At 38.8% G+C, this 14476-nt stretch overlaps 1 protein-coding gene across 1 annotated transcript in view; it reads right to left on the bottom strand.

Moving 5' to 3' along the window:
- Positions 1–1268: 1268 nt before the first annotated feature.
- ptprea (protein tyrosine phosphatase receptor type Ea) overlaps positions 1269–14476 on the bottom strand; it is a 59970-nt gene continuing 46762 nt past the window's right edge. Inside the window, 18 exon segments of the mRNA XM_030754687.1 lie at positions 1269–2985; positions 2988–3006; positions 3132–3267; positions 4513–4664; positions 6255–6380; positions 6586–6720; positions 6841–6917; positions 7134–7182; positions 7184–7228; positions 7431–7580; positions 7735–7870; positions 8172–8335; positions 9350–9469; positions 10930–11027; positions 11136–11172; positions 11451–11527; positions 12578–12668; positions 13471–13607. Of these exon segments, the coding sequence (XP_030610547.1) occupies positions 2933–2985; positions 2988–3006; positions 3132–3267; positions 4513–4664; positions 6255–6380; positions 6586–6720; positions 6841–6917; positions 7134–7182; positions 7184–7228; positions 7431–7580; positions 7735–7870; positions 8172–8335; positions 9350–9469; positions 10930–11027; positions 11136–11172; positions 11451–11527; positions 12578–12668; positions 13471–13607 (1802 nt within the window). The 3' untranslated portion in view covers positions 1269–2932.

Here is a 14476-nt window from a genome sequence, read left to right as displayed (position 1 = left end):
AGTATATTAGGATGTGAATGCCTTGTATTACCTTTTGCAGAAAGTAATAAGATGTCTGCTGAAGGGTTTTCTATTATGAAATGGGGCTTTAATGTTATCCAGACTTCAACATTATTTTATATTTTCATTAATCGCGGGAGGATATCCCCATCGGTGATGGGTCTTGTTCCAGTCTTCCGTTGTCCAATTTTGGTGAACCTGTGGAAATTATAGCCTCAGTTTTCTGTTCTTAGCTGAAAGGAGTTGTCTTTTGCTCCTGCAGTCCATCAGCTTCTAGATCTGATGTGTTGTGCGTACAGAGATGCTCTTCTGTGTGCCTTGGTTATAACAAGTGGTTATTTGATATCAGTTTCAAGCAGTTGAGCCATTATTCTCTGCCATTCTCCCAGAGAACTGCTGCTCAACGGATCTTTTCTCTTTTTTGGACCATTTTCTGCAAACCTTAGAAATGGTTATGTGGGAAAATCAAAGCTGAGCAGCAGCTTCTGAAACACTCACACCAGTCTGTCAGACACTAACCACGACACATTCAAAGTAAAATTACCTTTCTTCTATGATGCTCAGTTCTGAGCCTCAGCTGATCATCTTGACCCTGTTTATATGCCTAAATGAATTGAGTAGCTGCTATGTGATTGGCTGATTAGATAATGAAGTGGCCAGTGTGTCTATACCAGGGCTCTTCAACTCCAGGCCTCGAGAGCCCCTGTCCTGCAGGTTTTAGATGTGTCTCTACTTCAACACACCTGAGTCAAATATAGAAGTCATTAGCAGACTCTGGAGAACTTGACTGCAGACTGAGGAGGTAATTCAGCCTTTTGATTCAGGTGTGTTGGATCAGGGACACATCTAAAACCTGCAGGACAGGGGCTCTCGAGGCCTGGAGTTGAAGAGCCCTGGTCTATACTTATGCTTGAGTAAAAATGTCTGCTGGGAAATGCCTATTGTTGCTCAGACAACAGAATGTGAGACTATAATAGCCAGGGCTCCCTGGAAACTTTGGGCATTTTCAGAGGTTTTTTTTTAGAAAAAGAAAAATGTGAGAAACTTTGGCAGAATAATTGATAATGGAAGTTAAAGTGCAACTGTGTTATGTACTGAATGCAGTATTTTCTTTCACATGAATATCACATTAAGAACACCCTGCTGTCACTGATTAAAAGCCTCTAACTGTTGTAGCTTAAGCTGTCCCCGTGTGTCTCACCCAAATGTGAAGTGAAATGAAAACATAAAAGCTGTTGCATATTGAATATATTTTTTGAGACACCCGCAGCATTTTCAAAAGATTTTAATATTGCAATTTGCATTTCAAAGACACAGAGTCAAAAAGGGGATAGGCCACCCACAGAGAGAGAGCAAAGGCAGAGCTGTAGGTTAAACAGACCATCTCGATTTTTCTCAAAATGGGTGCGTGGACAGAAAAAGGACCATGGGAAAATAGACTCAGGTTGGTTCTTGTGCTTCACCCTCACATCTCCCACAGACGTATACATTTAGCACACAAATATGACCAATAACTTGACGGGTTCTTGCTGCTCAGCGGATTTCACAATGTTAGCACTTTGTCATGTCAGCCTATATTTACATACAGCATCAACAAAATTGCTAAATGGAGTACCAGATGGATTTACCTCAGAAAAATGCACAGAAAAGCTCAAACATTCAAATACTTTCAAAAGACTGAAACTCCACTAGACACCTTTTACTTAAAACATTCTGCTTCTCGTTTTTACCACTGTGGCAAAACAAACAATGTAATCTAAAATATTATAAAATAAGAGGACATAGATAATATGGGCTGTTTTTGTTTCTCTGGCATTAGACAGGCACTGAAGAACCACATTTGTATATTGTGGGGGGGTTTTGCCATTACAGGACTCAGGATTAATATTGAACTTTTATTACTTCCCTGTGTGGTAACTGTGCATCATCAGATTATACTGCAGCTACTGCATTTGGTAATCACACTTAACTTTTCTTAGGATCTTCTTTCATGTCTTTAAAAAAGTACATATGGCACTAATTTGTGTAAAACTGTAGTCTAAAATACAAATAAACTAATAAAACATGCTCTTAAATATTACAGGTTCTTGGCAGAAGGCTTAGTTGTGTGCTTGTTATGTGCAGCCACTTTAGCAAAATGCTTTTTGCTGTCTACAGACAAAAGGCAGACTCTAGTAATGTTACATCCATGTTCACTGCAGTTACACGCCCCCTTTTTTTGAGGTACAAAACGTTTAAGTTTAATAGTCTTCTGCAACGTCTGTGGACCTCCGCCTCAGTCCGTTTAATTAAAAAAAAAAATAATCCACTCTGTATCATCACCTCAACCTTTGGTGCGTAACTTTGTTCTCTGCATTATGGTTGATGTGATTCATTCGTTTTCAGACACTGTTTCCATTGGAAAAAGCATCACATTCGTGATGGCCGTGTAGCTCGAGGACAATGAGAATTAGTTTCAGTATCGCCTCTAATCTCAGAAGTAATCAAAATGAAGAATGTATGTTTACAATTAACAACATAAAACAAATATTAACATTCCCGTCATCTTCTCCAAATACAAGAAAGGAATGTCATTGTCAGTACATAAATACATTTACAATAACTACAACTTTTAAAAATATTATGTGGTCAATCCAAAATAACACAAACATTTAAAGTACAGTATTATACAACAAAATCAGACTGAAACAACACTTCATGACGAAGAAATGATCATAAATGTTGTGAAATATACATTATTAATCTAGCTTTTTCATTTACAATTCTCATCAACTGACATACCGTATTATTACAGCAAGAAAGGAGCTGAAGTTAATGGTAGGACAAGTGCATAGCAAATCAAGATAATTTGACCGAGTTAAAGAAACGCATAAAACTGACAAAACCAGCTTTAGAAAACAACATTTAAAAACCATGTTTAAGGCAAATCTCGTCATTTAAAATTGGCATAGTCTGAGAAAATGTCAACAAAGTCTTGTACCACCTGTAGCAGAAGTCATATTGTTCCTGTAGAGGAAGTACAAACAAAAGAAGATTAGATAGATGCCTGTAAAATATGTGCCACTTGAGCTGAAGCAAGAAATTGTTCCAGTAAATTGTTTTAGTGCTTTAAATATTTGGGAACCACTTACCACAGTTTGGACCATATGAGGCCTCTGCATGCGTAAACTCTTCACAGTCTGAAACACGTCCAGCAGGCCCTCTGCCTTGACTCGCTCTAAGATATTGCTCAGTGCAATGAATGTACCTGTTCGCCCCGCACCAGCACTGCAGGACACACAAAGCATGAACAGTGTTTGCAAAAGTCATGCTATATTTGTATATTGTCATAGAAAAAAAAAAAAAAAAAAACACAAGATAAAGAAATACTTTGAAAACGCATCAAATATCAATGGGAAAAAAATATTGTTTGATGGAAATTATCAACCTACTGAACTCAAAGACACCCCGAAAATCAAATTGAAGTCAGTGGTATCAATTCCTTCATCCTCGAGGAACTGCCTGTATACTCTTGCCACATGAGTCTGGACATTGTCAGGCACCAGGAGGAACCCAGGACCCACTGTACCACTGTAGGGTCTGACAATGTGTCCAAGGATTTCATCCCGATATCTAATGGCAGTCAGGGTGCAGTTACCTAGCCTAGAGAGGTCTCCATGGATATGCCTCCCCAGACCATCACTGACCCACCACCAAACTCGTCATGCTGAACGATGTTACAGGCAGCATAATGTTCTCCGCGTCTTCTCCAGACCCTTTCACGTTTGTCACATGTGCTCAGAGTAAACCTGCTCTCATCTGTGAAAAGCACAGGGTGCCAGTGATGGACGGTATTCTATGGTAAATGCCAGTTGGGCTTCACAGTGCCAGGCAGGCAGAATAGGTCCCACTAGAGGATGTCGGACCCTCAGGACAGCCTTGTTTTATACTGTAGCTCTGACAGTGCTCATCCTGATCTTGCTTGCACAGAGCAGATACCGGGTCCTGTCGATGGGTTAAAGACCTTCTACGGCCCTGTCCAGTGCTCCTACAGGAAACTGCCTGTCTCCTGGAATCTCCTCCACGCTCTCGAAACTGTGCTGAGAGACACACCAAATCTTCTGGCAATAGCACATATTTATGTGCAATCCTGGAGGAGTGGGACTACCTGAGCAACCTCTGTAGGGTCCAGATATTGCCTCATGCTACCAGCAGTGACACTGACCCTAGCCAAATGCAAAACTAATGAAACAACAGTCAGAAAAGATGAGGAGGAGAAAAAAAAAAAAAAATCACAGTAGCCTCCACCTGTAAAACCGTTCCTGTTTTGGGGGCTGTCTCACTGTTGCCCCTCTAGTGCACCTGTTGTTAATTTCATTAACACCAAAGCAGCTGAAACTGAATAACACCACCTTAACTTAACTGACCAGATCAATATCCCAGAGGTTTATCTGACCTGATGTTATACTCTGCTCAGTTGAGAAACTGTTTTTAACCAATGTGTATATATAGCAAGCGTTAATATGTTTGTACCTGCAGTGTACAACAATGGGGTGGTTCCCAGACTGCTGCTGCTGTTTCTGCACTGCGGCGATGATGTCGATCATGCCTTTCCCTTCGGCCGGGATACCGATCTCTGGCCACCCATGGAAGTGGAAGTGCCTGATCATCCTCGTCTGCTTCTCCTTTGAGAGGAAATGTAGAGGCCGATGAGAGATCATAATATCGTTGAAATACAATTTATTAGCCGCATATGAAAGCAAGTCTGACGTCAGTATAGGTTAAGTGTGGAACAGATGAGTGGCGGACGTATGGGTGAGGCTCAGGGAAGCAGGAATGTACTACGAAGTCTCTTAAAGGTGATGCAGGTCAAATTTAATAAAATAAGAGAGGGGAGGCTCCCACTTGATAACCCTAAACACTTCCTGCCCACAGCTTTTCCTCTGGCAGCCAAGAGAGCCTGATAAACTCACTTGGGGATTTATTAGCCTATTGTGTTACAATAGATCCTGTCTAGCTTTACAGAGCAGAGATATATAAATACTTTCAAGTTTATTTTTAAAAAATTACTACATTTTTTTTCATGTTTAGGATTTTTTGTTTTTCCTGCCTCTAAATCTCATGCATACTAAAATATAAATTTCTCAGTTCCAGAATTTGATGTCTTTATATGATTTTCAGTTATATTTCTAAATAAATTATTTAAATGATTTGCAAATCATTGCAACACAATCACTTGAAAAAGAAACATATTGATGTATAGCAAATTTTGGCAGTCTGATGGTCTAGAGGTGTATGTTAACACAGTGCCAAGGATAATAGCAATCATATTATCTAATTTACTGCTGCCCCTCATTTGCAAGTTCATTTGCAAACAATTTGAATTCCACTGGACTACAGTGAGAGAGATTACTCACAAGCAGAAAATGACTATTGTATCCGCAGGCTGATACACTTGTATCCGCATATATAAAAGTCAATAAATGAAAATTAAGAGGTGAGAGAAACACCTTTCAACCATGTTATGAGTGTTGACGATGCATAGTTTGTCCACCAGGGGGCTCTGCAACTCCCCTGTTGGCAACACGTTTGGAGCGCCATAATAAGCCATCTCCCCAAAAGAGTCAAGGTGTTGCAAGGGCCCAGTGAACTGAAACAATGTTGAGACTGTGATAAAACTAAGAATAATTTTCTGACTGTCAGACTGTTTCTGCATTTTGGTGTAGGTTTTGTAAATAATGACATACAGTAGTGTGAAGTGTCATGTTTTGTTTATCTGAGGATATATCTGTCCAATTTTAAGAACTGCTAAGGGCCAGATGATTTTTTTTTTTTTTTAATATTATGCCCTGTTGATAAAACTGCTGAATTGAAAGACAGTGTACTTTCTTTTTCACAGCATTTGACATGTTTATGGGGGAAATGAGCTGGTTCTATGTTTATTTGTGATTCTTTGCAGAACTTTAACTTGTAATGGAATAATTTTTACAATGTTGTGTTGGTGCTCGGATTAAAGACGATTAATATTCTTCCACTTTGTCGACCAGATGTTACATTTAATTATGTGGAAATTAAAGAATAAGACACTATTGTGATTTAAGAGGAAACAGTCTTACGTGCTCAATTTTCATGTTTTCTGAGAAATACACAATAAAAAACAAACATTTTATATAAAGGAATTGGGTCAATAATGGCTTTTATAACTTGATAACTGTTAATGAGGCACTGCAGCAATAATATTTGCCTGTGTGATAGTGAAGGCTTAATTTGCTTACCGGGACAAAGGTGAGTACCAAGTCTCGTAGACTAAAGGTTTCACACAGTGTGTCGCCCTTTAGCTCTACTGTGTAGTCTCCGTAGGTGACCGATTCCTCTGTAGGCCAGTATTGGCAACATTTGTCCTGCAAAACAGTATTTGTTCACTGACAGCAATAAATGAAACTGAAACTGTAGCTTAACATATCAAATACTTCATAAATTACTTAAAATGTACAATTTTGTGACAAAGGCAGGAAATCAGCAGAGATGTTTTATGTTGTGTATTTGTAGTGGTTATTAAAGCCATCAATTATAGCTGGCTTGCAGCGATCAGCTACTGTAGCTTACCTGCTCCCTCTCCTGGAGCTCAGTGAGCATTACCATGGAGTGACATTTCCACTCCCAAACCATTCTCCAAAAATCCTCCACCGTGTGCGGCAGAGGGCCCTGTGTGGCGATGAAGTAGTCCTTGTGTCTGTATCCCTGAGTCACATGAAAGCATAAGAGACTTTAGTTTTATAGGTACAGTTACGTATGTTAACAGAAATACTTAAGACTTCAGAAATGAAGGAAAGAAGAAATTAGGAAATAAAGTGTGCTCACATCTATAAAAGATGCATTGATGTAATCTGTGAACTCTTGACCTCTTCTCATGGAAAGAATGACTCTGTTGAAGTCATCTGAAATGGAAGCAGCGCATCATAAACACGGAGATTAAAGCAGCTCAGAAATATGTTTACATTAGTATTATGGTATAGTAAATACCGCAGAGGACAGGATTAGAAAAACATTCTGAAGTCAGATGCAGGCAGTGTAATCTGCAGCTCAAAATTTGGCATCAATTGGTAGAGGGGACAAGCCCCCCCTTTCATTTATACGGCTTTCCTCTTACTTACAGGGGATGATTTGCAGAACTCTGTTTTTCTTCATGTTGGCAGGGAGGTTTTCCTGTTCTCATGTTCTCCTTCATTATTCGCATGTTGGTCAGTTTCTAAGCAGGAATTCAAGCAAGCAAAATCTAAATGTTACAAACTTGAAAATATTCACTTTTGCATATGAATCAGAATGGGAGAATATGGCATATTTGTCACACTTGTTTCACACGTTTCCTTACTAATGACTAAAGAAACAACTGTTTTTGGTTAGATGTGATCTTTTCTGGGTCTGAATGTAAAAAAAAAAGAGGTACTAACCTTAAACTCTTCCTCGAGGCCAACCCGGTCACCGTCGTTAAAGGTGTTGTGCAGTTTCTGCAGATGTCCTTCCAGAGATGAGACATCCAGTTCTGTGTCTCCATAGAGGTAGTATTCAAGCAGGGCCTGGTAGATGAATGAGTACTGCATCTGAGGTGAAAAATACACACAAACAGATGAATGAACACACACACACACTGTGCTTGGACATATTTGCAGGTGATTTAAGTAATAATTCACACCTCTCACAGGCCAGGTGTTAGTGTTACGTCATGTGGCTAACATAATCCCCCCTCTAACTCACATCTGTCTGGATGAGTTGTGAGCGCTGTTCTCGTATCTTGGAGACAAACCCAAACACGTCAATTTTCTGCTCCGCGTGCATCATTTCAATCATGCCATCTATTACAATGAAGGTTCCCGTCCTCCCGACACCAGCACTGGGGACAGCAAACAAATGACACACTGAGCTGAGTGAACCATAATCCTCAGCTGACGCTAGCATGTTAACAGACATCAGCGGGGAACAAAGCAACATCTGTGCTTGTAAACACACGGACTGCTATAGTCACTCAAAATGTTTCCATCTTTGGCGGACAGATTGTTTGCCCGCACACATACAAAGAGGATGTTTAAGCATAATACATTGATCTCCATAGAAACAAATTGGATAATTAATCACATTAGGAGTAAACAGCAAAATACTGAATATTTGGCCCCATTAGCTCAGCTCTTACATACCTGCAGTGGACCACAATGGGCCCAGAGAAGTCTGGATTTACTGCCTTGACCTTTTTGAGAAACTTGAGCATGCCAATTGGAGAGAAAGGAACTCCAAAGTCAGGCCAGCTGGTGAAATGAAGCTGGGTGACCAGACGGGGAGTCTTAGCGGCATCACTGGCTTGCTAAGTAGACATACAAAAAGAGGAAGAAAAAAAATATTCAGTATTCAGTTTATTCTGTAGTAGATCATTATCAACCCTGCAAAGTCTGTCTAACAAACTGGCTAGGAAAGCATAAACACACCCAGTAATTGTTCATATTGGGCAATTTATATAAGGACACATCTTATTCAATTTAAGATTATGGATCAGCTTTATTGGACTCCCTTCAGACTCTTCAGACTCGGACCGAAGGCTACTCCAACCTGCTGGAGATGTAAGTCAGATAAAGGCAATTTAATTCATGTTCTACGGTCTTGTGATAAGATGCAGGAATTTTGGGCAAGGATTCATTAACCTGTATGAGAGATTTCAGAGATCGCGGGTAACACTTAGCCCAAGATTGATTGTTTTAGGAGATGGCTCAGTCTGGACGGGTGGTGATAAACACATTAGAAGCTGGGTTCAATCCAGCATTATGATAGAGAGACATGTTCTATGGGACTGAAAGGGAGTGAGCTTGTGAGATGGCTAAAGTTGCAGCATATGAAAATGTCATAAGAGATTTGCAGGGTTGGAGTTAGATAATAGAATAAATGAGAAGAGATATGCATTGCACTTCCCAAAAAATATAAATATTTGTTTCATTTTCTGTTAGTTTATTATTACAGCTGGACTCTATTTTAAACATTCAAGTTTATTATGAGTGGTGGAACTGTTTTAATTGTAGCCAAGTGTTTAATTGATGCTGACAAATGCTGATTTATGTGCTGATGTTCTACATTTTGTTTTTAAAAAATATATATAAAATCACAAAAAAGCAACACCTCAAATTTGAGTTTAAAGACCAGGCAGAAAATTTTGGTTTCTTTCAACAGTAACAATTGTCAGGGTAGCAACAGTTTATTCATAGTTCTGGATACATTTGCTACAATCTTAAGCAAAATAAGAGTTAGGAGTCTAACTGGATTATCAGAAAAAGAAACCAAGTAATTTCTGTGTACAGCAATAACAGCAAAATCAGTGGTTGAAACTTACATATTGCACACAGAACTTGCGTATAGTGTAGTCCACCAGGACAGTGAAGTCATCGACTGCTACCCTCACATTTCCATAAGTCCAGCAACCCTGGTCTGGCCAGTACTGGTAACACTTGTCCTGCAGAGAGATGATATCCATTAATATTACTATATACTTTACTGATCCCCCACAGAGAGATTCATTCTCTGGATTTAGCCCATCTTAAGTTTTTAAGATGTGTCTTTGTTAGTGTTGCAGTGACGGGAATTAACATGATTAGCATGTTTTTGATGGCAGGGAAAAAAACCAAAGCTCTCAGAGAGACCCGGTTCAAACCCAGGATCCTCTGTGAGACAACAGTGCTAACCATCGAGATGCTGTGCTGTAATAATTTAAAAAGCAGCTGTTCTACTATGCATTCAAGAAGGTTTCCTTTAAAAAGAAAAATGGGTAACTTGCATGACTTCAGTAGGAAAGCGATTAGTAGAAGTCAGAACTTTATCACAGATTATATAGCAGCTGATCTGATTTAAATCTTCACCTGTTTTTATTGAACTTCAATCAATCATTGCCCATTTCGCCTTTGTTAATAAAGTCGCTCTTGCTCACAGTAAAAACTTTGCAAGTACAGTGCTGGGGAAAACTACTTATTCACTTCCTGATTTCTTAGTTTTTTGAAACACGTTTCAGATCAAACAGTTTCACCAGAGTAAATACAAAATGCAGTTTTTAAATGATTTCATTTATTAAAAGGGAATAAAAGCTATCCAAACCTACCTGGCCCTATGTGAAAGTAATAACTGATTGCCACCCCATGAGCAGCAGAGTGACTCATTGCCAGTTTTCTTTTTTTTTTTCTTTTTACACAGTGTGGTTTCAGAGCATCAGAATATGTTTGATCACACGTATTTGTCACACATGTTTCACATCCTCAAACAAATTTCAATATCAGATAAAGATAACCTGAGTGAAAAAAAAAAAAAATGCAGTTTTTAGCTCTGCTGTCATCAAATGAGCCATCCGGCGTCGACCATGTGCTGCTTCAGGACCTGGATGACCTGCTATAAGTGATGGAACCATGAATTCTGCTCTCTTTAAAAAAAATAAATAAATTAAAAAAAAAATAAATGAAGATTTTGGAGTGGCCGAGTCAAATTCTGGACCTAAATCTGATTTGAGATGCTTTGGCATGACCTTAAACAGGTCGTTCATCATCAAACCCTACAGTGTGGCTAAATTAAAACAAGTTATTGCAAACACTTAAATACAGTCCTTGCTGCCAGTTGCAGCATAACCAGTTTTTAGGTTTAGGGGGCAATTACTTTTTCACACAGGGCCACGTAAATAAATGAATCATGAAGGGGGTAAATACTTTTTCACAGCACTATATAGCAGAGAAACCACCTTTGACCATAACCAGTGAAATCTTTTAAATGTTAAGTGAAGTGTTTCAGGGAAATCTGACTTTTCACTTCCCTTCTCCACAGTGACGACAGAGAAGAGAGTTGGCGGGAGAAGCAAACCCTGTAGTTGGGAGAGACACACAAGCATGACGTTTGGAGCGATGCTCATCATGAACCACATTTAAAATCACTTACCTCTTTTCTTTCTTTCAGATTTGTCAGCATGACAACAGTTGCTACTTTCTGCTCCCATATCATCCTCCAGAAATCTGCTACGGTGTCTTCTTTTGGACCTAAAACATCAATAAATAAATAATAAAATAAGAATAATTAAAAAAAACAAAAAAAAAATCACAGAGGGATTTCTAATGTGTCATTTTTGAAATGCCTCTGTAGCTTACCTTGTGCAGCTATGAATTTGTTCTTTTCCGTGTAACCCTATATGAAAAAAATTAACGTAAATTAACATTCATCACAGTTTTGTCACGTTGCTTTGAAATTAAAGAATGAAGACAATCAGAAGTATCTAAATGCTCCAAAAAATAGACCACAAAAGTTGAACATGTTTAATTTCAGACAAGCTGGGCAAACCTTATCTACTGAGAAGGACTGTTACACAGTATAAAGCTTCAGAAAAGAAATCAAGTTGTTTTATGAGACTGTGGAGCAGAGCATTCATAAGATTTCAAGAGAATGTTTTTAAAAAAAGGACTCACGTCAATGTAAGAGGCATTCACATAGTCTGAACAGGGGTTTCCCTCCATCTCTGTCAACACCACTCTTGAATGATCATCTGTAATGTAAAATACCACAAATTTAACTTGAAAATTGGTTGCTTCACTATAAACAAGTATTAACTTCCTGAATACTCTTCTGGTTTTTTTTTTTTTGCACTGTTTGTACAGATTCAACATTTAAAGCAGAGCCTAAGTCCCCTCTTATTGCCATAAAGCTAGAGAAAGTTTAAATACTGCAGTCAGCATATGCGCAAGTAATTCCTATTGTCATGATTTTGGCATTTTGTGAGGTCTCACTACTTAAGGAGACCAGAAACTGTTTATTTCTCAGTGGAGCCCATATGAGCACAACGACCTGAGTGTCTATTGATGGCATTGGATGTTTTGGCTCTGCAGAGGGAGCGCAGCTGCTTGTTGGTAGTGCAGAGATCTGGAGAGCTGACATAGCAAGGGCTATGTGAAACTATGAGGTTAGAACCATAAAATCTGGATGATGATGCCTGCTGTAACATGTCTGTTTGCCAGTGCTACAATAAATTATCTATATGTTATACTATTCATCCGCATCTCCTGGACAAACCTGGAGAGAACAGCTTTCACAACAGCTCTCAGACAGGCCAAGTGTTAGACAGATAAGGATTACTTTGAACTGTGAATCATGAATCTAGTAGAGCCCCAGAATAAAAACATGTCCCCCTTAAATAACAGTTATCTTTTATTAGTGACCTTGACAGGTGGCTTATTCCACAATTTCAGTTTTTGTGATGGGTTAACTAGTTACTAACTTTGTATTTACTTCATTAAAATGTGGCAGTTCTTATCTCGAAAACAAATAATCATGTTTTCTGTAAGATTCAAAATGTTTATTTAACGATCACATGTCTAGACGAAGGTAAAGAACAGTTCAAAAACAAGTAAACTGCGACGTATCATGGAAATACAGTAGAAGCTTCACTGTAAGTGCGCAAATAAACTCTTCTGAAGAATCTACTGTAAGTGGGGAAACAAGAGTCAGAAAGGCATGTGACACAGGAACAGGAAGCTGTGAGCTTGTAGGTGTGACTCACGAGAGAACTGAGCTCGTACTGAACAGAAAGTGCACTCACAGGGAAGGATGTTGGGGTATCTGTTCTTCTCTTTGTTTTCTTCCTTGTTGGCTTCTTCGTATGTCCCTTGGGGATTACCCCCTGGCAAGGACTGCACAACAAAATCACAGTATTTGAATACACACACATAATGAAAGATGATTTGTCAGCAGCTCGCGGCCAATGCATTGTGTTCTGCTGTATGCGAGGCTTTGTTCAGCCTCAGCGTAGGCACTTCCTCTGCTACCTACAGTAAACAGTCCTCCATTAAAAGCAGAAAACTTCAGCTTCCTCTTGTCTGCACTGCTAAACCGTCTAAATGAAATCATACTTCTGTGTGTTAACATAAACCATGAATCATACTCTTTATTTTGACTCAGGTTCTTAATCATAGACACAAATAGACAAAAGGGTATTTTTCCATCTATGTGGGCATGTATCAGACCAGTATCACATAAGCTGTGTGTCATGGGCAGTGTGACAAATAAAACTCCTGTAGTTTTCCTTAATAAAAATATATGCATAAGTCATGGTTTTAAACTCTTACTCACTCATGAACATGCAGCAGGTTACAGTTGTGGGAAAATCCTTTACCTCCAGTTTTGAATAGTTTGTGGGTCATTTTGTTGCCACAACAGAATGAAGAGAAAGTTTGAAACCTTTGCGTATATGAGACCAGTTTTCTTCACACAAAGTAAAGAAAAGTTTAAAATGTAAATAACTAATTAGCATGGGTTTATACAATTGGGGGGGGGGGGGGGGGGGTTTGCAATGTGCTTAAAAAAAAGTCACCAATATTTGAACAATCCTACAAATGCATATGAATTCAGTACACTGACCCTGTGACTCATCAGATGCTTGATGTAGGCATTACTGTGATTGTTTAAACTACACAAAACTTCATGACAGCTTACATTGTACTCCTCCCTGAACAGCTTGCCATCATCAGCTGAGCGAAGCCTGTATTCGTCTTCAAGGTGGTCAACTGGGATGGGCAAGTATGTCTTGGAGGCAGATGAGGATCTGGGCAGAAGGACCACCGTCTGTTGCTCTGCGGGGAGAAGACAGCGGCTTTATCATCTCAGCTAGACTTAAGAGTGTAGCTGTAGCTGCTAAATCATTTGCTGTGTTCAAATAAAATTTATGTTTGCATCATTCAGCTTAGTATGTGATAGCTGTACACTACTAATAATATCATTGTGATATTTAGCTATGTTACGTGAGTAGCTGAAAGGACTTGAATACAAAACAGTGGATTTGGTTTGTTTAGAAAAGCGCTTCCCAACTGTGGTCGTGTTCAAAATGTGTCAGTGAGAGCTGATTTCACATGGGTGTTACTTTAGACAACTAATTATACTAACCTGTATAATAATATTTAATAAACTAGTATAACATTTTCTTACAGTTGCCAGTGTTCAGTCCACTTTTTAAATTACCAATACCAATATTTTAACGATACTTTCACCTGTTACAGTATTTCAGCATTTTATCAGCTCTTTTTGGCTAACCATTTTGACTGTTTATCTGTAAGCTTTAAGCTAAGTGTTTCAGCTATTTAACCACTGCCAATTTCAGTTATTAGCTAGTGTTACTTTAATCTACAATTTCACCAGTATATCAGCTCCTTTTAGCTAACTTTTTAAAAATTTTTATATATTCCCTGCTTTTAGCCAACTGTTTAATCATTAGCTATCCATTTCAGCTACGTGCTAGTGCTATTTTCAGCTCTAATTTTAACAACTTATCTACTTCTTTGCATTATTATGACCATTTATCCACTCCTTTTAGCTGTTCCAGTCTACTTATTAAATAGCATCACATAGTTTTCCATTAGTGAGTAAACTGGACTAGACTAGAAGACTAGTACACTAGACTAGTTCAGTCTGCAGTAGATAGAAGCACATCTGGTTGGGAATCACT

Source organism: Archocentrus centrarchus, chromosome 19, assembly GCF_007364275.1.
Source record: "Archocentrus centrarchus isolate MPI-CPG fArcCen1 chromosome 19, fArcCen1, whole genome shotgun sequence".
NCBI lineage: Eukaryota > Metazoa > Chordata > Actinopteri > Cichliformes > Cichlidae > Archocentrus > Archocentrus centrarchus.
Note: the sequence above shows the minus strand (reverse complement) of the source record. Positions and strands in the feature narration are given on the sequence as shown.